The sequence below is a fragment of the Ambystoma mexicanum genome, chromosome 7p (genome assembly GCF_040938575.1).
Source record: "Ambystoma mexicanum isolate Mex_15411 chromosome 7p, UKY_AmexF1_1, whole genome shotgun sequence".
Classification (NCBI taxonomy): Eukaryota; Metazoa; Chordata; class Amphibia; order Caudata; family Ambystomatidae; genus Ambystoma; species Ambystoma mexicanum.
This window is the reverse complement of record NC_090939.1, coordinates 600671523-600693421: the sequence shown is the minus strand read 5'-3', so window position 1 is coordinate 600693421 and position 21899 is coordinate 600671523. Positions and strand designations below refer to the sequence as shown.

The window sequence follows — 21899 nt, the reverse complement described above, 5'->3', positions numbered from 1 at the left end:
TAAAATGCATGAATCTGCCAGGTTTTCAATATTGCTTCTGCTTCTTTAGAAAGTATACCAACTCTGATACTTTTTAAGATGTTGGCATAAGTGAGATCTGCAGATTTCCGCATGTTTTCGGTTAATTCTCTGTATTGGAAATGTTGCCAAAGGTTGACATTTCCAATGCTGCCAACAGTTTTACAGCAGAGTTTGTGTCCTAATGTTTTAAAAATAGGCTCACCTTCTACTGGTGTCAATTGCAGAAGATCTCCGAAAACAATAATTTGTTTTCCTGCAAAGAGCTCTTCATAGTTTGTTTTGAGTACTTCTTGTAATCTGAGGTGAATCAAAGCCAAAATTAGGTTGGACACCATGCTAACGTCATCGATTAGAAGCATTTTCCTTTGTTTCAATACTCTGCGTAGTTCCATTGCAGCTTCTGTAGAAAGTATGTAATAGTCTAATTTGTTTTGGTGTTCTACTGGCAGGAGTAGTAATCGGTGTAAAGTGACACCACCTATGTTGTAGGCAGCTAAACCTGTGGGGGCAGTGACAACAGCTGACAGTTTGTTGTTTGTCAATTGTTGAAGGAACTTACTGATTTTGATTAGGAATGTTTTGCCAGAACCAGCTTCACCACTGACGTACAATAGTATAGGTTTGTAATTTTGGCAGGTGCATTCTTTGTTTTCATGTTGTACACCATGTGCAATTTCTTTTGTTACTTCTTGAAAAATGCTATGTTGCTCATTGTGTAGTTTTGATTGTAGTATAGTTAAGTCTTCTTTATCTTCATACTGACACATGGTGTTTTCTACTTCTATCATAGCTAATTCTGCCTCATTTCCTTATCTAGTTGGGCCTGGAGTTCTTCTTCGTGTTGCTGTTCATTGTGCAACATTGTTTTGTACTGTGTAAAGTTTACATCAGTTATAGTGCTTTCATTTGCTTTGAAAGCGTCTTCATGAGTCATAGTTATCTAGTATTTCTTCTTCTTTTCTCCATGGTTTAAAGAGTTGTAGCAGGGACATGTAAATACTTCTTTATGTTGAGGAGTCTTTAATGACAATTTGATATGATTAATTAAATTTGGTTTGGTGAGTTTGACTAAGCTGCCTTCAGTTTGTCACTCTGTATTTACCGTTTTTTTCATCAGGTTTTATATTATTTTTGTATGTGTAGTTTTGGGCTATGTGGTATAGTAGTGGGTAGTATATGTCCAATAAATAGTTTTTTTAAATGTCTTGGCTGTTGGGATCATGTTTGGCTATTGTTTCTATATCTTCGTATGATTTTAGAACTCTTTTTCTAGATTTAGCTGGAGCAAGACTTAGCCATACTATATTTTCACATTTACCATACAGTGCAGTACCAGTTAAACGATCAGCTGCTTCATAGGATCCACATTCTCTATGGGACAGCATTTTTATGCCTAAGCTGTATAATTTTTGAGACACTGTTTTATCTGATGACAGGTCATTCCAGAGGTCTTGCAGCTCTGTCTTTTCTGCTTTGGTTAAGTATGCTGTGACATATCGCGCAACTGCAGTAGAATTGTCTGCAATGTACCGCACATCTATGTTTGCATTCCATAAGTGGGCAATGATTGCATTGTAATCATTGATATATTTTTCTTCTTTTCTTTTTATGTAATATGTATTTTTAGGTGACTTACCTTTAACACTATGTCTAACTGAAGACATGAGGTTGTTCACTTGACATGTATTTGTAACTGGTCTAGGGAAACCAAATCGGCATTTGGTGTAGTATTTCCCTTTGTTTTTGTATTTGCAACGACAATATTTGCCACATTTGCGTCTTTGAAATTGTAAAATTTGTGCATGAAGAGCACCATTTTTGGATTCCGATGGAATTTCACAATTGACATATTTTTCAATAAACTGTAAAACAGTGGCATCCCTGTCTTGACCAAGTTTAGGAGCATCTTTTAATCCATAAAAGCATGTGGATATGTGGTGCTCCTCTTGCTTGGTATTCTTTTCTCCAAAATAAGTGTTGCACTTCTCCAAGGGGAGGAACAGTTTTATTACAAATAAAATGTAGCATAGCAATGAAGCGATGGTGAAAATATCTTGAAACATTAACAGGATCCAGAGAACAAACTCCAGGTGTTACTATATCTGTTTGTTTTGTTTTTGTTTGATATGCGTGGGAAATCATGTAAATCTTCCCATGCATATTCTGCACAACTTAATGTAACAAACCAAGTGGGTGGGCCAAGGTTTCTGATCATACAACGTACATCTCCGCGACGTCGAAACCAGTACTCTTTAGTACCACGCATATTTGCTAATATATTTGTAATATTTGATTGTAAAACCTCATCTTTTTGTTGCACTTTTTGTAATAATTGTGTAGCTGTCATATTTTGAAAGTGGGATCCTGATTTTAATATGTGACCAACTCCGTAACATAAAGTTGCTAGCTCACTTTCAAAGAGTAGGTGGAATATGTATTCCCAGATTTAGACAAAATGTGGATCTTCAGAATACATCCGTAATGAGTGGTATTCTGATGCTGATATTCATCGTACCTTCCTCCTTTGCCAGTAGGAAAGAGTAGAGGAAAAGCACGTGCCTCTATACTTTTCTCCAATATGCTGATTGGTGATCCTTTTGTTTGACGCATTTGGTACGTTTCCAGTGCATCTTCTATGGTATCATTAGAGTGCAATGGATGAATTGTATAATGGTCTAAAGAGTTTGATATTGAAGCAGGATCTAGGAGCTCAAATTGACCAGCTTCTCGTGTCTCTTGAATTATTTCAGTTGTATCCTTCAAGTTTTCTTCAATATTAATTTCTTTGTAATATTCATTATTCTCTTTAAGATATTGCAAGGCTTCTCTAACTTTATGTAAATCTACCAGCTGTTGCCAAATTTTTTTGTCTTTTGTAGGTACTCCATTTACCAAGATAATTAAATATTGTTGCAGTGGACATTGCACTCAGTGTGTACATTTTCTTTTAGATCTAATGGTAAATAGACTACTTTTCCACGAATACCTTTCACTTATTCAGAGTAAGGTAATTTTGCAGTTTTTGGTTGAAGGCGTGTATTATTGCTTGAAATGGGTGCACTGTTTGAATTATGATGCTCTCATATAAATTAAGTTGTTGAAGGGGTTTTGGTAGTGGATATAATTCCAAATTATTTGTGATAGCACGTGAAGGAGTTTGGTTGTTGTCAAGTTTTGTAGTGCAGTAACTACAAAGTATTACGGGGTCAGTTATTTCGTATTTGTTTTCTGCTATAAGGTAGAGAGCTAATTCAAACCATTTAGAATCTTCATTGTCTTCTATTTTGTATGATAGGTCTACAGTTTTTGTGTTACTTTTATAAAAAGTTCTGCGGCAACATACACACACATGGTTTGGTACTTCAGCTGATGTACTTTTAAATTTTAGTATTTCTTTTTTGTATGTGTAGTAAAAGGTTGCCATGTGTAGAATTGTTACTAATTTGGTTTACAGCTATTTCATTCTGTAAGTGGGTTTCACTTCCAAAATATTTTTTCTGGATATAGTCGATTTCTTCTAGTAGGTCTTTTGCTGTACCATGTAGAAGAATGTTATTTAAATTGGCTAGTGCTAAAGCAGGACTTTAACCATAGTACCGTTTATAAACTAGATTTCTTATAGTTGAATGATGTGTTGATATCCTTTTTAATATCATGGAAGGTGGTTTTGCAAGTAGGTCCTGTAATGCAGGCCAATGAATGTCCTTGTAGTCCTGTGTACTTGCGTACTGGACAGCTATCCATATTTTGCAGTAGTTTTATTTTGATTTTGTCTTTGCTTTTCACATATTGATTGAGGAATTGGCGTAAAGACTTGAAAAATTGTTTGGGAATGTTACACATTGACGTGCATGGCCATTTGTACACTAGATGTTCTGATTCAGTTGAATGGAGGGGTCATTCTAAGTTTTCAGGACATATTTTTGTAAGGAGTACTTCTTGTTCCATTATGGTATTAACCTTTTCATAACCTCGACCACTGCTATGTATGGCAATTGTATTTGTTTGCTTTTGTTTGTACGCTTCTTCATTAAAGTATGGTTCTGTGCTTGTAGTGTGACTCCATTCACCTCCGCAGATACTTAAGAAGTTCTTTCTGTTGACATTTCGTTTGAGAAGTCTTTTTTGTAATTTAGTTATTAGTTTTGTTAGTGGTTTCATTTTGTTTAACACTAAAATAAATGACTTTCTTTTGAGAAGAATTGCACTGTCTATCAACGCTTCTAAGATTAATTTCCTACGATAGGTTTTAAGTGTTGAACCTGGTTTCTCTCCTGTTTTTATAAGATTTTGAAGGACTTTGTGAAGGAACATTTTGTCTAAAATACTTTTCTTGGTATGCTTACTTTGAACTATATCAAGATTTTAAAGAAGCAGTTTTATCTGTAGTGATAGCTGATTTTCTACTAATTGTTTTTTGGTTTGGTTTACATTTTGATAGAGGAGGCAAAGTTTTTGTACTTGAAACTTGTATTGTTTCACTAAATGACTGTATTAGCTGGTTTTTTTCAACTTTTTTTTTTTACAAATTGTGCTAGAGATGGATGCTTATGTTTGACACTTTTATATTAATTTGCTCTACTTCTGCGTTTCTTTCTACGGACTTGATTTTTGGTAGGCATTCTTTAGGCTCTGTTGAAAAAAATAAAGCAGGTATGGGTTGTGGTGTTCTGCAATGTGTGTGCTGTGTGCATGCGTGTTTGAGTAAGATGATAAAGATGTATGTAATGGTGTGTGATTGTACATTGGGAACTACAACTAGTAGGGATGGGTATTCTTGAATTAATGTGTTACTAAACTGGGGTTCAGATGACAGAAAAAAGTAAGCTAGTGGTGTGGAGAAGTATAAATAGTATATCTAATGCTATATAGTTAAAACAGTTGTTTGTTCTATAACATCTAAATTCTAGCGGTTGAGTTGGGTAATTTGTGTCGAAAAATAGGAATTTGTGAGCCATTCTGGCTGTAAATCGCTGTTTAAGACCTGGGGATTTTTGGACAGAAAGGTGCAGAATCTCTATTTTTAGGCACAGAAATAGCATGAATTAACCTTACAGTGTGAGCAATAATACAAATATTATGGTGATATTCTACTTACTTTTTTTCTAAAATGAACAGGTTACTTCTTAGTTCTTTGTACTTCAAATTCGGTTGCTTCTTTTCAGGAGAATGGTCTTCACTGCAATTGTAAAAGAAATAAATTAGTAATTTTGTTTGTATATAGCACTGTTTTTAATTTAGACATTGATTTTTTTAATTAATCCTCAGCGCCTTCTTCCTCAAAACCATTAAAACTATCTTATTTACATAAGATACATCGCACCAGTTGAATACATATATGTTCTTAATGAACAAATTGTATTGCAGTGACTAACTGTAGCAAACAAAATATCTTTACTATGTCTTGTGAAATTCATAATGTACCACTGAATATCATTATTCCTGTAACTAAGCTCTTCCAAGTAAAAGTGCCTCAATGTCCTGGGCTGCTTGTCCTATATAAATGTAAGTAATTAAATAAATAAAGACATTTAAAAAAATTATGTAATTGTACAAGTATTATTGTTTGAGATTTGAACAGTGTGCATGCAATTTTGTTTGACTATATGTAGTCTATATATTTAATTTCAAAAATTGTAGTTTAACATGATTTGTGTGTGTGTGTATAAAGAAATTAAATAGTATAAAGATTTGTAAGTGACAGTTTTTAGGAGATTGAAAAAAGACAGATTCATTTTACAGATTCTACAAGCTAAAAGTCAGTTAGAAAATGTGTTCATTTACTGTACAGAAAATATGCATACCTGTAGTTTGTGTTCATGCATATGGATATGCATGGAGCTGCAAGTAGAAATATTGGAGACTTGTACAGTATTTCTTGTAGATGGTGCTTGCCATTGATATGACACTTGTACTCAGAGATTCACAGTACATTTGCAGTGCTGATCTATGATGATGCAGTTAGATGTAGAGGTCTTGAATGTGATTGGTGGATGGTCATGTGACTTCTTAGGTACATCCAATGAGGGAATGGCACAGAGAGTGAACTGGAAATGGTAGAAGGGCTGTTCATGTTACGATATGTCCGCGGACATGGCGGTAGTTCACGGACATCGGGTGTTACATCAGGGGATTTATGGGTTCAAAAGTCATGCAAATGAGAATGAGCACTGAAAGGGATTGGTCAGGAAAGTTTAGTGGGTATGTTGTGCTAGGATAGAGTTTCTCAGATACTCTTTTTGCTGAGAGAAGAACAGATAGCTATGGCTGTGTGTTTCAGAAAACAGATTGTTTGGATTTTGGGAGACTCGTGGATACATTGGTTGAAGGAGCATGCAGAAACCTGTGGAGTACCTGTAGATCCTGGATTGCCACATGTGGAAGTACACTGGCATGGAGTACATGGAATGAAGTGGTTGGACTTGTTACCTCTCTGTGCTACTTTGGAGACAGGGCAACATCCAGATAGAATTATAATTCATTGTGGAGGGAACAGTTTAGGACATGTGTCTGGAATTTCTTTGCAATTTGCAATGAAAGAAGGAATTGGGAAGGTCATGGACATGTTTCCAAATTCTCAAGTAATTTTTTCACGGATTGCGCAGAGATAAATGTGGCTTCGTTCTTCTTCATTTGGTCCACAAATGGAGAAAGCAAGGCATAATGTCAATAAGGCTGTTTGTGCCTTTCTAAGAGATTTTGGCATGTCCTCTTTTCACAATGAAAATATTATGTTTTGTAGTACATACATTTTTCGCAGAGATGGAGTACATCTAACTTATGCTGGCAATCAGATTTTTCTAAGAAACATACAAAATGCATTGCGACCTTTTTTAGAATGACGGCATCCATTTTGAAGTAGATGTTGAGTATTTATAATTTTTGAAACACAAACGCCTCCCAAAGGCTCTTTTTCAGAGCCATCACTTCCTCCCAGAGAAAATTGCAATGGTTTTGATAGGGTAGCACCCCAGAATTTTAGATGTCCGCGGACTGGCCACGGACTTCTAAAAAATACAAAGGGCCCTGCTTCATTTATTTTCATTTCTATTTTTTAACTGTGAAAGGTGGCTCTGAAAAGAGCCTGATTTCTTTTTGGTTTTTGTTATTTTATATATATATATATTTTTTTTATACACGACACACTAGGAGAGGAGGGGAAAGGAGGGTAAAGGGGGAGGCATCAACCACAGGGATAAGAAAGGGCGAGCTGAGAGAGGAAGATGTAGAGTGGGTTTTATTTGGGTAGTGAGCAGGTCTTCTCGTGCTCAGACGATGGTCTCAAAAGCACTACGAAGTCGCTTCCCCCTGCAGAATACTGTGTCGCAGTACATACACACAACTGTGACCCTCGAAAGGTAAGGGTCATCAGCATTATGTATGGCCTGTGAGGCAGCTTGAGGAAGACGCTGTCCCACAGAGGTGTTCCTTGTGGTGACGGGATCGGAAATGGAGGATGAAGTGGAGGAAATCAACCTACTACGCTCCTCGCAAGGTATAACCTTGCAAAAGGCCCCAGAGTGAAATGACCTTGGGTGCCGCTTCATGGTAGTGGGCCCAAAGCTGTATGAACCATGCCTCCCGCGACTGAGTGCACTCATTGCAGGTGACTCGGTTCGCACGAGCATTAGGACCATCCCCATGAATGGTAAATAACCGCCACACCCAAGACTCACGCCGAGTGCGGGTAGTAGGGATTTCCACTACCTCATTCTCGTCATCTTCTTCCTCCTCTGCATCCTCACTCCTGTTCCCCTCTTAAGGCCCTTGGGGAGGTGGTGGAGGGGGTTGGGGTGATGCTGAAGCAGGTGCAGCACCAGGTGGCAGTAGTGCAGCCATGGATGCCATCTCGATGATGGTGTAATCTGCAAGTTACCGGAAAAACAGCTGTGCTCTGAAGAATAGCCAGAAACACAATGAGAATAAGCTCTAGGGCGTGGTCTTTTATAGGGGTGCTTGTTCGCGGACATGTGTGCTGTCTGCGGACCGATCGAACACAAAAAAAGGTTTAAAAACTTTCAAAAAGTATGTAGAAACTCAGGATTAGTATGTGGGACTTGTGCTATGGTGAGTTTTTATTGAGAAATATTGTGGATTACTTGAAAATGTACTTTTAATTGTTCGGGGACATGAACAGTGTCCGCATTCAGAACACGCGATCAGCATGGGCGCGGTCACATGTTCGCGAAGGAAGCGGCTGTCCGCAGGACAACAAATGCACGGACATTGGTTTGCGCAGTCGCGTTGATGTTCTGCGGACACTGTTTGGGTCCTGAAGTAATTAAAAGTGCGCCATACGTCAAACGAACAGTTACGGACAACCGTTTGTTCTTAGAATAGTTTAACTTCTTCGTGAACAATACGGACAGACATAGCGTCCTCAGGACACCTCCATTTTCATTTATTTACGAACATTTCAGAATAACCGCGCTGTCCGCGGACACTTAAATTGTTTTTAAAAAAAAAAAAACTAATTACAACACAATATAAACATTTAACTTTATTTAACATATATTAACAATTCATGACAGTGAACGTGAGGCAGAAATGGAAACAAAAACAGGGGAATTACGGGTTTCAACATGATTGGTATCGGGTGAAGAAGGGATGGAAGTCTCATCAAAACGTTTTGGGCTATGGAGAGGGTTTGGGGATAATTGACTGGGATATGGTGAGGGGGGACAAGTACATGTGGGACAATGGTATGAGAATTTTCTTTTAAAATGCTCAACAAAAGTTTTCAAATTATTAAAATTGGTCAACAATATATCAATTTTTTCTTTTATGCTGTCAAGAGTGTTATCCGTAACAGTTTCTTCAGAGGTATTTTCTATTTTGGTATGCTCTGTACAAAAAAATATATATGTTAAATGTATATAAAATAATAATAATTAAATGGTTTATATTGTAAAGTGTGTACCATTAGTTTCACTATCGTCTGACATTTCCTCATGTGGGAAATGCTCCTCTAGCCATTCCAGAGTACTAGACATTTCTGTGAGAAAAAAAAATATATCTTTTTTTTTAATCTAATACAGAAAGTTTATATGAGTAAAATGAAGTACACTTACTATTTCAGGTAAGATATGTTCCGAGTACTCTGTCGGTCTGGTCTTGCTCTTAGTTGTGGAGTGTCTGTGAGGTCATTTTTTTGGAAGCCAATTTATCTTCTTTTGGTATATTCCATTTTAGAACATATTGTATTTAAATGAATGGTTAGTGTTACATATATGGGTTACATTTCTTATGTATTACTACATATAATATGTATGTGTGCTGCTTTGTGAATTTTTCAAATGTTACTATGTTATGATATAACAATTAAACATACACTCCCAGAGTTTTTAGGTAGTGGTACTGTTGTCCGAACATGTTCGCGGACATAAAATTCAGTAGAAGGGGTTCAGTATGTTCCATATTACATGTACATAAAATCAAAGTTATTATTGTTAAGTTGTGCTACTAAAAACCTATGAAATTCAGTGAAAGAACGTTGTTAAAGGGACGTTATGATTGAGTTGCGCTACTAAAAACCTATGAAATTCAGTGAAAAAACTTTGTTAAAGGGACGTTATGGTTCCAAGTAAACCTGAAAAACCCTTGAAATTCACCAGTTATGGTAAGCTAAGCAACCATAACTCGCGCCACCACCGTGCACTGCTAAGCCTAACACCCAGGACATCAAAGATGACATCACAAATGTCAGTGATGACATCACTGATGACATCACATGTGCATGTACCTTTCATGAAAAGTCTGTACAAGGGATTCTTAGTGTAATGTTAATAAAAAAAAAAGTGTCAAAGATTATTGGAATAAATATCAAGTGCTAATCAGTGCATTAAGCTATGCATTGATATAAATGGCATTCTATTAACTTCAATCCAGTATACTAAGGTACTCATGTAGAAACATAGGCATTGTGTGCAGCATACATGATGGAGGTGCAATATTCATAAGCTTGCCATGTTGAATAGTGAAATGATAACTGTTTTTCATATTAGTTTTGCGTACAGTGAAACTTGTGATAGTAGGTAATGCAACCCACTTACTACATAATTTCATTATTATAGACAAATCACAAAGAGACAACACCACATACAAATATGAATATATACAAGGGAATTGAAGGGAGGAAGAAAAAAAACAGCAATAGTAGCAGAAAGTATTCATAACCTGATTACCTTTTATGACGAGAAATGATTGCTCTGTTTCAAAGCTGTTACTTACCCTATCTATATATATCACATGATGTGTCTGGACCCTAAAGAAAATAGTGTGAGTACAACATATAAAAATATGAGTATATACAGGGAAAGTACAGTAATAAAAAAAACATCAAAACTATCAGAAAGTGCTGATAACTCTACTGGTAATTTTAATGCACAAAAAGGATTGCTGTCTTTCAAGGTTGTGTCTTCCCCTATGTATATGTTTCATATGATATGACTGGACCATAAGGGAATTATTGTAAGAACATACTTGAAGGGTAAGTCTACAAATATAGTACATTTACAATTTTTAGTTCCTGACTGTTAATGAAGAAAATCATGTGGCCTAGATATGTCAGGAAAGGAAAAAAGGGGGCGTCAGACATGTGATGTCATAAGTGATGTCCTGGGTGTTAGGCTTAGCAGTGCACGGTGGTGGCGCGAGTTATGGTTGCTTAGCTTACCATAACTGGCGAATTTCAAGGGTTTTTCGGTTTTACTTGGAACCATAATGTCCCTTGAACAAAGTTTTTTCACTGATATATATGCAAATTACAGCTTTCTGGGCGGCACTCTCCTCAATAATAACAATCACCTGGATGTGAACAAAAGGATCCCCGCCAAACGTCCTTTATTTTAGCAAATATAGTGGACAAGTAGCTCAGGAGAAAACAAAACAACAACGTGTTTCACCCTTACAGGCTTCGTTCTATGAAAAAAAGAAAATTCAGACTTTTGGGACTCAGACTTTTTTTCCTTGGTCATTTCACGCAGATCCTTTTTCTTTTCAAAGTTTAAGTATTTTGTAAACATTTACACTCTTGTCTGTCTAATAGTATAAATAACGGTCTGTAGCTTGCCCATGTTTGTGTGAAATGCTATGAAACATTCTTAATCATGCCTTCGATTTTTTTTCACCTTTTAGGGATCTTTACAGGAAGTCATAGGTTGGGGTTTGTTAGGATGGCAATATTACACCAATGTAAACGGCCCAATTCAATGTGAAGGACTTGCAAATCTGGGGGTTACACAAATTGTGTGCGCAGAGAAGTGCTTTTTAATATTATCCAGAACTGGACGTGTTTACATGCAGAACTACAACAGCGATACACTGGTAAGTGGAAAGAAAACTAAACTTTGTTTGTCCCTGATGAACTGATGTTACAGTTGTTCCAATTCTGCTGGATTGTTCCCTTGCTTGCTGTTCTCTTCACACATGCAAAATGTCTTGGTTATCATCTCAGATGTTCTTATTGTGGGCATTGGACACAAAACAGATTTTTGAAATAGCAGGGCACCTATGTGGCCTCAATCGGTAGAGCATAGGTCCTTCAAGAGAACATTGACTGAAAACTCGTGTGGGGAGGAGGAGATCTTTTTTTGGGACCACAAAACATTTCGCTTTTTTCTGGATTCCCCCTGCCACTGCATCCCTTTTCAGGGACATCCTATAGTATCCCATAAGGCCCCTAGGACATGGGTGCTTTTTAAGCACTGATTTGCTTAAACGAGTTGTGAAAAACAACCACAACCTTCCCACCCCGAGCCCTCTTTATTTACGCAGCATTTTTAGATTCTCAATTGCTTCAGTCCCTCAATGGTTTCCGTTCCCTTGTCTGAGCATGACATTGCAAGGCCTTAAAAGAGAAAAGGTCAAAACCAATTCTCGGTCAACTTCTAAGTGTACGTCTTCCACCCCTTCAAAGAGGAAATCTTCTGAAGGGAGGCGTTCTACAGTGACAGAGGAAGAGGACCCAAGATTGGAGTCCTCCTGTCCCCTGCACACTCTGGGACTACGCAGCAAAGGCATAATTATTTAGGGAAAAATGTCAGTGTTCTATTAGAGAATTTTGTGAAGTAACATGTTAGAGTTTGGTGTTCTTTATTGAAATCAAGCGAGAGTACTGTTAATGCTGATAAAAAAATAAAGGAGAAAGATCTCCCATTTATTCATAAATGGTAATTGAAGCAGAAGCATTCACGAATAGAAGTACATTGTCCACATAATCATAGTTGACAGAGATTCCACTTTGGATGGCTTGACGCTTTTCGAGGACAATCATCTTCTTCAGAAGCCTCTGTGGAACTATTGTTGAACATAGTATATACATGGAAAAAGCAAAGAAAATATAAAAGAAAGAGTGTTGGACATAGCTCCAGTAGGTTGGTAACTCATTCATTGTGAAATCACACATATAGTGTCTCTTACTGTGTAGAGACATTCTTCCGTTTGAAGTTTGTACAGGTACCATACTTTTCTAGACCTTAATCTATTCTAATACGTGGCAAACAGGGTGAATAGTATATCATATAACATTCAGGGAATGTCAGTGGACCTATAATGACCACGATCGGGGATGCATTGGATGCTGTCTTAAGTTTCAAAGAGTTGTCCTGTTTAAGTACATGCACAGTAGTAAAAACGTACTTAAAAGAGGGAAAATAATAATACCTCAATAGTTGGGTGGATTGAAGTATTGATAGGTAGGATCCGTGTCATGCGGGGGATCAACAATCACAGTCCCGGTGGGATCTGATGGATAGCGTTAGGGCACCACAACAAAAAAGTGACCAAAAACAATGTATGAAACCAACATGTGAAACTCATGTCAAGGTTCAATGAGAGTCTGTGTTTAATACAATCAATGGTTAAATGCCCTCTTTGAAAATAAATTCACTGTTGAAATGCAGGAACAAGATCCATTATCAAGGTGCCGAAAAGGAGTGGGCAAATATAATCTGTAATGAAAAGATGTATAGATATCCATATCTATGATAGTACAACTATCAATACATGTACGATGCCTAAATAGGTGATGGAACAAGTAGGTAAGCAACGAATGCAGACTTACAACCTAATAATTGCCAGTAGTGTAGCAAAAGAGCCTCTCATAGCAGTGATTGTTTCCAGTTGGACATTCGTATCATCGCAGAGCCGCGTGCGGAATGGCGAACAGCATCAAATGGCAGTGAGTAAGAAGTTGAACGCTGTGAACGTTCTCTGTAGAGAATAAAAGTTCTTGTATAACTACATCGAACATCAGGGATGCCGGGGGCAGAGTACGGCAATAGAGAATAGGCTACAAATGCACAGTAATAGTGCGTACCTGACTTCAAGCGTGTGCAGTGTAGGATGCGTTCCGTGGCTAGATCTGTGTCAATGGAGACAAGGGATTGTGTAGAAACTGGTGCTTCTATAGTGGGCGTTACTCAGATCACGAGTAGGAAGGAACGTGTAGGGGAAATGAAGAAAAAACTTCTACAAAGATATATTATTGTGGCAGACATCTTTGACATGAATTGGTACCGGACTATTCAATGGTGGTATATATGTTACAGCACGTTTTCTATAGACCCTAGGTGAAGTCGCTCTAGTCCAGTATTGCAATTCTGTATTTCATGCATATGTACAATGAATATTCGTTTCAAGTATAGTAATTAACATATTACACACATTTGTATATAGACATCGAGTTTGCCGTGTGTCTGTTAGGGTTAACTCATGGTAACGAGGTCAAATACTGTCCAGATACATTTATGTCTAAATCCACAATGTTGACAGATCAGCATCTCTAAAGGAGGTAAGTATTTGTAACAACATCGGATCGATATGGTAAACATATTGAGCCCGCTTGGGTTTGTTCATAATAATACATTCAGCAACGGTAATGATAGTGTATTGTATTACCACATTATTAATTAAGCAACACGCCTAATTGAGGTGCTATCTTAGCGGTCTGAATTTGGGTCGAAATAGAGACAGAGTTTTTTTCAGAACAGTCACGTATTTTACCATGCTTGAAAACCGTCAAATTGTTGATTGGTTGAGGAAATGACAATTGTTAAACAACTCATTATATGCCATAAGAGCAGTATGTGTCCTAGTCTTTAGATATGCCGTTCCACATTGTTAACTGGACAACCCACTTTAAGGAGCTGTTGTCCTTACATTCTAGGTATAGATGCACATGCAAACATAATTAATTTAAAAAATAACGGATACATATCAAGTCATATAATGAGATATCAAGTTGTTCATTAGTTAAAGAAATGCCAATTATAGGACAACTCATTATATGCTGTAGAAGTATGTATGTATGTAGCCTAGTGTTTGAAGATGGCACGTAATGAAGAGTTAACGGTCTATAATGTTAGTACTGTACAGGTATGCAGTGTTTCTAGATGAAACAATTCAAGGATGTTTCCTCATTGAGGCCCATATGGTATTTGGTGTCCAAAAGGTATATCCAATACTTTTCTCTTTGAGACAGAAGCCTTGTGTAGTTACCACCTCGTTGTGGTTTCCTTACAACTTCGATGACCCGAAATCTCAATTGTGCAATGTTATGTCTGGCTTGCATAAAATGTCTTGCCACTGGTGATTTCTGGTTGTGGCACTGGATAGTGGATTTATGCTTGGATATCCGTTCTTTCAAGGATCTTGTAGTCTGTCCGATGTATAGTGTACCACAGGGACATTTCAGAGCATATATAACACCTGACGTCATACAGGTGGCAAAGCATTTGATCTTTATTTTTGTGCGCGTTGATGGTGTCTCCTTTAATCACATTATTACAGTTAATGCAATTAAGGCATGGGAAAGTCACAATTTTATTGGTTTGAAGAAGGCTCGGTTTATCCTTGTTTGTTTGGTCTTTCTGCCTTCACAAGTCTATCTCTAAGGTTACGGTCTCTTTTGAATGCTATCATTGGTGTTCTTGGAAAAAGTTCTTTTAGGTGTTCATCGCTTTGTAGTAGGTTACAATGTTTTCATGTAGACTTACGGATCTGAAAGTTTTGTTGCGAATACTTTGAAATGTACATCAGAGGAGTGGAATTGCTCTTGGGTTTAGGCGTTAATAGATCTATTTGTGTTAGATGGTTGGATCTCATGTTAGCGTCTTGTAAGATGTCGTCTGGGTATCCTCGTCTTTCAAAACATTCAATCGAGAACATTCGACATCCAAACCGGCTGGATCAGATATGATTCTCTTCAATCTCCATATCTGGCTATAGGGAAGACTTTCCAACATGGGTCTGGGATGAAAGCTGGTAAAGTTTAACAGGTTATTGGCATCTGTGGGTTTATGATAGATGGTCGTAGTTATTTTTCCTTCATGGATCTTCAGTCTAACATCTAAAAAAATGTAGATCTGGTTCTCCAACATACATTGTAAATTTGATCTTCGGATGTACTGAGCTCATGTAGGACAAGAAGTAATCCAATTCGGCTCTTGTGCCGCACCAGACCCCAAAGATGTCGTCTATAAACCGTTTCCATAGAATAATCTTGGCAGACCATATTTGATTGTTCAGGACATGTTCTGATTCGAATCTGTACGTGAAGGAGTTTGCATAAACAGGGGCCATAGCGGACCACATTGATGTTCCTGATATCTGGTTATAGGAAGTTCCTTGGAATCGGAAATAGCTGTTGTGTAAAATCAGCGTTGTCAGTCTAGAAAAGTAGACGCCCCTCGAACAGAAGGCAATGCAGGATAATTGGTTGGCCGAAGACCAACCGCATCATTTAAAGTATGAAGAATATATGCCCATTACTTATTACGTAGCTATTAGTTTAACTAGAGTGCGGCCATTTTAAGGTAACCAGAATCGCCATTTTGTTTTCTCTGTTTCTCTTTAACATCGCCACCTTTGCCTCATGTAAAACTGCTTTGCTGTAGATATTATTCTGCTTCAATGGTCCAAGGTTATTAAAGACATGTTGAAACATTGCGCGAGGAGCCAGACGCAAAAGCCCGTTTTCCTACTTCACATATCCTAGGAAGCAGGGAGCAAGGCATTCTTATCAGTACACGGATGCCAGTGAGTTTCCTTAAAGGAATAGCAATGCATGAAACTAATATTAAAGGGTTGGAATTATGGTCTTCTTTACGGCCCTCCTTCTGAGCGCTGTGAGCCACCGGAGAGCAAGCTGACCTCTAGAGCGTGAATCGAAACCAAGAGATAGTAAGGCCTGGAATGTGCCAGTTCCCCTACGCGCAGCTTGTCCATGAAAACAGAAGCGCTGTGTTCTCACAAATAAAGAATAGTGTCTGTAAATCTGAGATTGCAAACTGTTACTAAATATGGTGATCTAAAGTGTCATACTCGTCGCCATGGTCAATCATCGCCTCCACTTCAAAGGGAATGAATTAGGGGCGGCATTGAATGTGTCAAATGTGTCATTATTGATTGTAAGATGCTCATTTTGTATATATGTAACTGATGTACGATTTTCGCTCTCTTGCGTCCCCCGAGGTCTGTTAGACAAACGTCGCGGGGCGTGGGACCATTTGGCCAACTGAGAATTGTTTTTGCAATAAACCCTAGATTCTGGGAATACAACCTCGTGTCTGGCGTATCAGTTCGTGTGTGGGGATTGTGCCTTGTTTCCACATCCGAGGATCCCTCAGGGGCCCCTTCAGTGTAAGTAATTCAATGATAAATTCTGGATTTCCTCGGATTTGTTCAGAGTTGGAAAGAAGCCAAATGCTGAGATTTCTGCAAGGCAGTTCAGGAAGTCTGTGGTATCTTTAAGATATGTAGGGATCTCCTGAATTAAGGGTTGTAGGAGTCGGTCCACGTAAATAGCCAGGGGATCGAAGATGCTCTCCGTACCCGCAACTTTAGGTCTCAGTAGGGGATTCTGGTTGTCTTTAACACTCTTTCTTTTATATTTTCTATGTATATACTATGTTCAACAATAGTTCAACAGAGGCTTCTGTAGAAGAGGATTGTCCTCGAAACGCGTCAAGCCATCCAAAGTGGAATCTCTGTCAGCTATGATTATGTAGACAATGTACTGCTAGTCATGATTGCTTCTGCTTCAATTACCATTTATGAATAAATGGGAGATCTTTCTCCTTGATTTTTTAACACCATTAACAGTACTCTCGCTTGATTTCAGAAAGGAACACCAAAATCTAACATGTTACTTCACAAAATTCTCTAATAGAACACTGACATTTTTCCCTAAATAATTATGCCTTTGCTGCGTAGCACCAGAGAGTGTGCAGGGGACGGGAAGACTCCAATCTTGGGTCCTCTTCGTCTGTTCTTGTGCCAAAACCCTCCTTTCCTCCCCTGCACCTAGTGAGAAATAAAGAATACGAACACCGCATTGGTGGTATCTTTGAGAATGTTCTACAGTGGACAATCTTCAGAAAGGTCCAAAAAACACTCCAAGCGGTTGAGATTCAGGAGAGAAACTTGTCATTCTTTGTCGTATTCACAAACGATCGAAGAATTGGCGTCATTGCTCCTCGTCGTCTGATTCCTCAACCGACAAGACACCGGTATTTTTTCCCATTGACTGCCTCGGTGGCCGAATTGGAAACATTCTATTAAAGAAAATGGACCTCCTAGTCCCTTGAAAGAGCTAAAAAAGACCAGTGGCAACTCCAGGCCCATTAATGATGGCAGGGCATCGCCAAAGGCTTCAAACAGTACAGCCAAAAGCTTTGGGAATGGCAACTAGAGTAGCGTTGACCAATGGGACCGAATCAAAGCCAAAGGTTTCAGTCATTTCTTTGTCAAAGGACTCCATATCGAAGAGTCCACAACCTCGGATCCAACTGCGAGCTTTAAACCACAATCGAAGAAGGATATTTTTCAAATCATTTGCATCCATTTTCAAGGGGGATGAAGAAGAGGACTACTTTGTACCTTTCAGTTACATATGTTTTGGCATGCCTATTGGCCCAGAAGAGTTGATTTCTGATTAGTCTCCTTTAGAGGACTTGGATATTTGCCTTAAGGAAGCCAGTGGCTCGAACACGTCTCCTGAGGTGGAATTTGACACATCTGACATAACTGTTCTGTATGCTGCATTAGGATGAGCAGTTATGAATAAAGTCACAGAATTTTTGGGTTGGAGACATCCTGAAAAGGACACAATTCAGGATGATCTTGCAGACATCCTTGACAAGGGGCTACAAAAGGAACCTGTGCTGCCTTTACATTCAGCTCTAAAAAAAAATCCCCATTTTGAAGAATTGACAAACACCAGACATCACTCATACTGTGAATAAGGCATTGGTAAGGAAATACAGAACTTAATCCATTGACCATGACTTCCTCTCCAGGCAACCAACTCGAGAAAGTTTGGTAGTATAGGCAGCTACTACCACTTCAAAGGCAGTTGCTCTTCCAACCATACCACCTGATGGGGATGACAACAAATTAAATGCTTTAGCCCAGAGGGTGTTCCTGCTGGGAGCATGGCTATTAAGGCCATTAATGCATCCTGTGTCTTGGTGAAATACACATACACTATTTGGAATGCTTTTTCCCAGAGAGCAATATACCAGAAAGAGAGATAAGGGATGGTTTCAATACCATCATCACTGACGGTAAGGAGGCTTCATGTCATTCCCTCCAATCAAGGCTCGACGCATCAGACTGTGTTGGGTGATGTATGGGTTCCAATGCAGTAAGAAGGGTTGCATGGTTACGCAAATCAGGATTTGATACTGATTTCAGGACTGCTGGACATACCCTTTAATTGATAGCTCCAACCTTTTTGGACTAAAAGCGGGCGACTGCTTGGGAAGCATCAGGCTTCTACGATGGCTGTGAAGTCTCTCGGGGCAGCCATCAGTCAGCCACCACAGCAACATCCACCTCTGCAAGCTTGGAGAGGACGTCCTTTGGTTATTATTCATCCTTTGGACAAAAAGGAAGAGGCCAGGCTAACTAAAGAGGACAAAGGTGATTCTCACATGCCCTTAGAGCCTGTGTAGGACAGACTGCACAGGTAGCCACCTCCTCGACGCCCTCTGCAGCATCCCCAAAACCTCTGACAACTTTGCTCACAGAACCCCAGTGGGACGCAGGTTGACACAGGATCTGGAAAAAAGACATTGCATTACTTTGGATCTATGGGCACTTCAGAGACTGGCCCAAGGATGCTGTCTCCCAATTCTGAAAAGGCCTCTGGCGTGTCCTCAGAGTGAGCAATCTCTTTTGGAACTAGATCTGCTCCTTATACTGGAGATTCTCTCCTTGTTGGAGAAGGGTGCTCTGGAAAGGTTACCTGTAGCGCAGCAATACCAAGGCTGGTACTTGCCCCAATTATCTGGTTTGCAAGAAAGACTGAGTACTTCGACCCATTTTGGACCTGAGACTCTTGAACAAGTTCCTCAGGAAGGACGGATTCAAGATGGTCACTCTTTCGCAGATTCTCCAGGCCCTTCAGCTCCAGGATTGATCTTGAGGATGCTTATTTTCATGTGCCTGTACATCCCAAGCACAGAAATTGTCAGAGGTTCACCATTGTCAGTTTTCACCATCAGTTTCGAGTACTGCCTTTTGGTATCCCCTCCGCCCCAAGGGTTTTCACCAAGTTGATTGCAGTGGTAGCAGCACATCTTTCCCTACCTAGACTATTGGCTGATCTCAGCTCATTCTCCCGAACAGGCTTTGTAACATCTCAACAGCACCTGCAACACTCTCTCCACAAACGTCTCAAACGGTTATCGAGACAGCTCGAGGAAACCTGTTCCCTGCTTCACAATTCGGGCTTCTCACTGAATTTCCAGAAGTCCCAGGTGACACCTCCTCAGAAGCGGCAATTCATTGGTGCAGTCATGGACTCTTCCTCAGGGAAGACTTGGCCTCCTGAGTCGAGGGCTCATCTTGCAGATGGCAACAAGATTTCAGAATGGCCAATATCTTCTGGCATTTGACTTCCTGAGGTTTTTGGGCCTCATGGCATTGTGCATATTCCTGGTGCCAGAAACCCACCTAAGGATGAGGTCCCTGCAGTGTACCCTCAGATCCCAATGGTCAACATTCTTAGGCAGGGTGACGAGCAAGGTCGCACAGGATCTCTTGTGGTGGACCTGCAAGAAGAAAGTGGTGATAGGGGAACCATTTTGGCAACCCTGGCCGAAGATAACTTTAGTCGCAGATTCTTACCTCATGCGATGGAGAGCTCACGATCAGCAGACTTTGGTCCCCATCAGAATCAAGACTACACATGAACCTTTTATAGCTGAAAGTGATCAGACTGGTACTGATGACCTTTTTGCCTACCAGACAGGGTAACAACGTTCTGATGATGACAGACAACACTGTGCCCATGCATTGCGCACCCTTTAGTGCCACAATACAAGAACACAGATAAGGTAATATATATTACCTCAAATGAGAGGACGTGTAAGGTCACTATCACTGTGCAGGGAGGCAATGCAGCTCTGCTTTTGGGTACTGCAAAAATGAATCACTGTCGGCTGTTCACCTAGCCGTTAAAGAGAACACGATGGTGGACATGCTGCCCAGGCAGAGCGGCTCACAAAGTCCTTCTAGAGATCTTTTTTGCCCTTTGGGGAACCACTCAAGTGGATCTGTTTTGTGTCCAATATCAACAGGAAATGGGACTTGTTCTGCTCAAGGGAATTTCATTTGAGAGCACCTCTGGGAGACGCGTTTCTAGTGGGAATTTTCACTCCTTTACGCAGTTCCACCAGTGCTCGTCATTTCTCATGCCATCAGGTGGTTGAGGAAGCTTAGAAAGTCCATGATCCTAATTGCTCCAGAATGGGCCAGGAGGACGTGCTACCTGGACCATCTAGACAGGTCCATATGCCCGCCTTTTCGTCTTCCCCAAAGAGTGGACCTGCTCTCACAAGAAGGAGGCTGTCTTCTTCACACAGAAATCAGAACTCGGAATCTTCTCGCCTGGTTTCTGAGAGGCTAAGATGGGGATCTCCCAGAAGACCAGCAACACAAGAACTATACTGCTGCCATTGGAATAAGTTTTGCAGCTGGTGTAGAGCTAAAGGTATTGAATCTTTTGCTTGCAATACACCTGAAGTCCCCTTTTTTGCTGTACCTGACCCTTCACGGGCAGCAGGCAGCTACCATCAAGGGCTACCTAGCAGCGTTATCCATTTTAAAATGCACGCCAGAGCAGGACTCTCTAAGATGCCAATCGTCATTCAGTTCTGTTGGGTAAATTTTCGTTTGTATGAATAATCTCCTCTACATGTGGAGCCTCAGCACTTTTTGCTGGACTACTGGATTTTTGGTCTGTTGCCCTGAGTGAGTGGGAACCTTTTTCCACACTCACAAATGTATCCCAGAGAGGTAAAATAATGAGTATTTATTTTTATATCTTTTCTTGGAGTTATACTTTCCTCCAAGTTTTATGACAACTGTCTTTTGACTTTTGCAGCACACAGCACTCTGTGCAGTGTTGCTGGGAGCACTTTGGACTTTCCTCTTTATTCCCTGTTATAGGAGGATATTTGTATCCTTATCTTTTTCTATTATGAGATCGGCATACCCTACCTTATGTGGAGTGCTGAGGGGCTACATAGTATCCCCTTTCTCACTACTCCTGCAACTTTTTGGTTACAGTGAGAAGCTATTCTGAAGGGCTGCGGCAGTGGTTATTCCTACCTGCTTGTGTGCAATGTCTACTTCCAAGTTGTACTTAAAGCCGCCGTACTGCACAGAAGGATCACTGTTGACCCAAAATGGTGACTGTGGCGACTGTTTTTTTTTTTTTTTCCACCAATTCAAGATGGCTTGTCCCTTCATGGTCCTTCTGTAGTGCTCGGTGGGGGATGTCCTGGTTTGACTTTTGTCTTCTGCAGGATCCCTTTGTGGAGCCTACCAAGGCTCCAAGTGTGTCTGTTAAGACAGGAAATGGGGGAAGA

At 39.6% G+C, this 21899-nt stretch overlaps 1 protein-coding gene across 4 annotated transcripts in view; it reads left to right on the top strand.

The window, feature by feature from the left end:
* HERC2 (HECT and RLD domain containing E3 ubiquitin protein ligase 2) overlaps positions 1-21899 on the top strand; it is a 2956340-nt gene that overhangs the window by 305594 nt on the left and 2628847 nt on the right. For all 4 annotated transcript variants that reach the window (XM_069636605.1, XM_069636607.1, XM_069636603.1 and 1 more), the window contains exon 11: positions 11158-11346. In XM_069636605.1, the coding sequence (XP_069492706.1) occupies positions 11158-11346 (189 nt within the window). The remainder of the gene's footprint in view (positions 1-11157; positions 11347-21899) is intronic.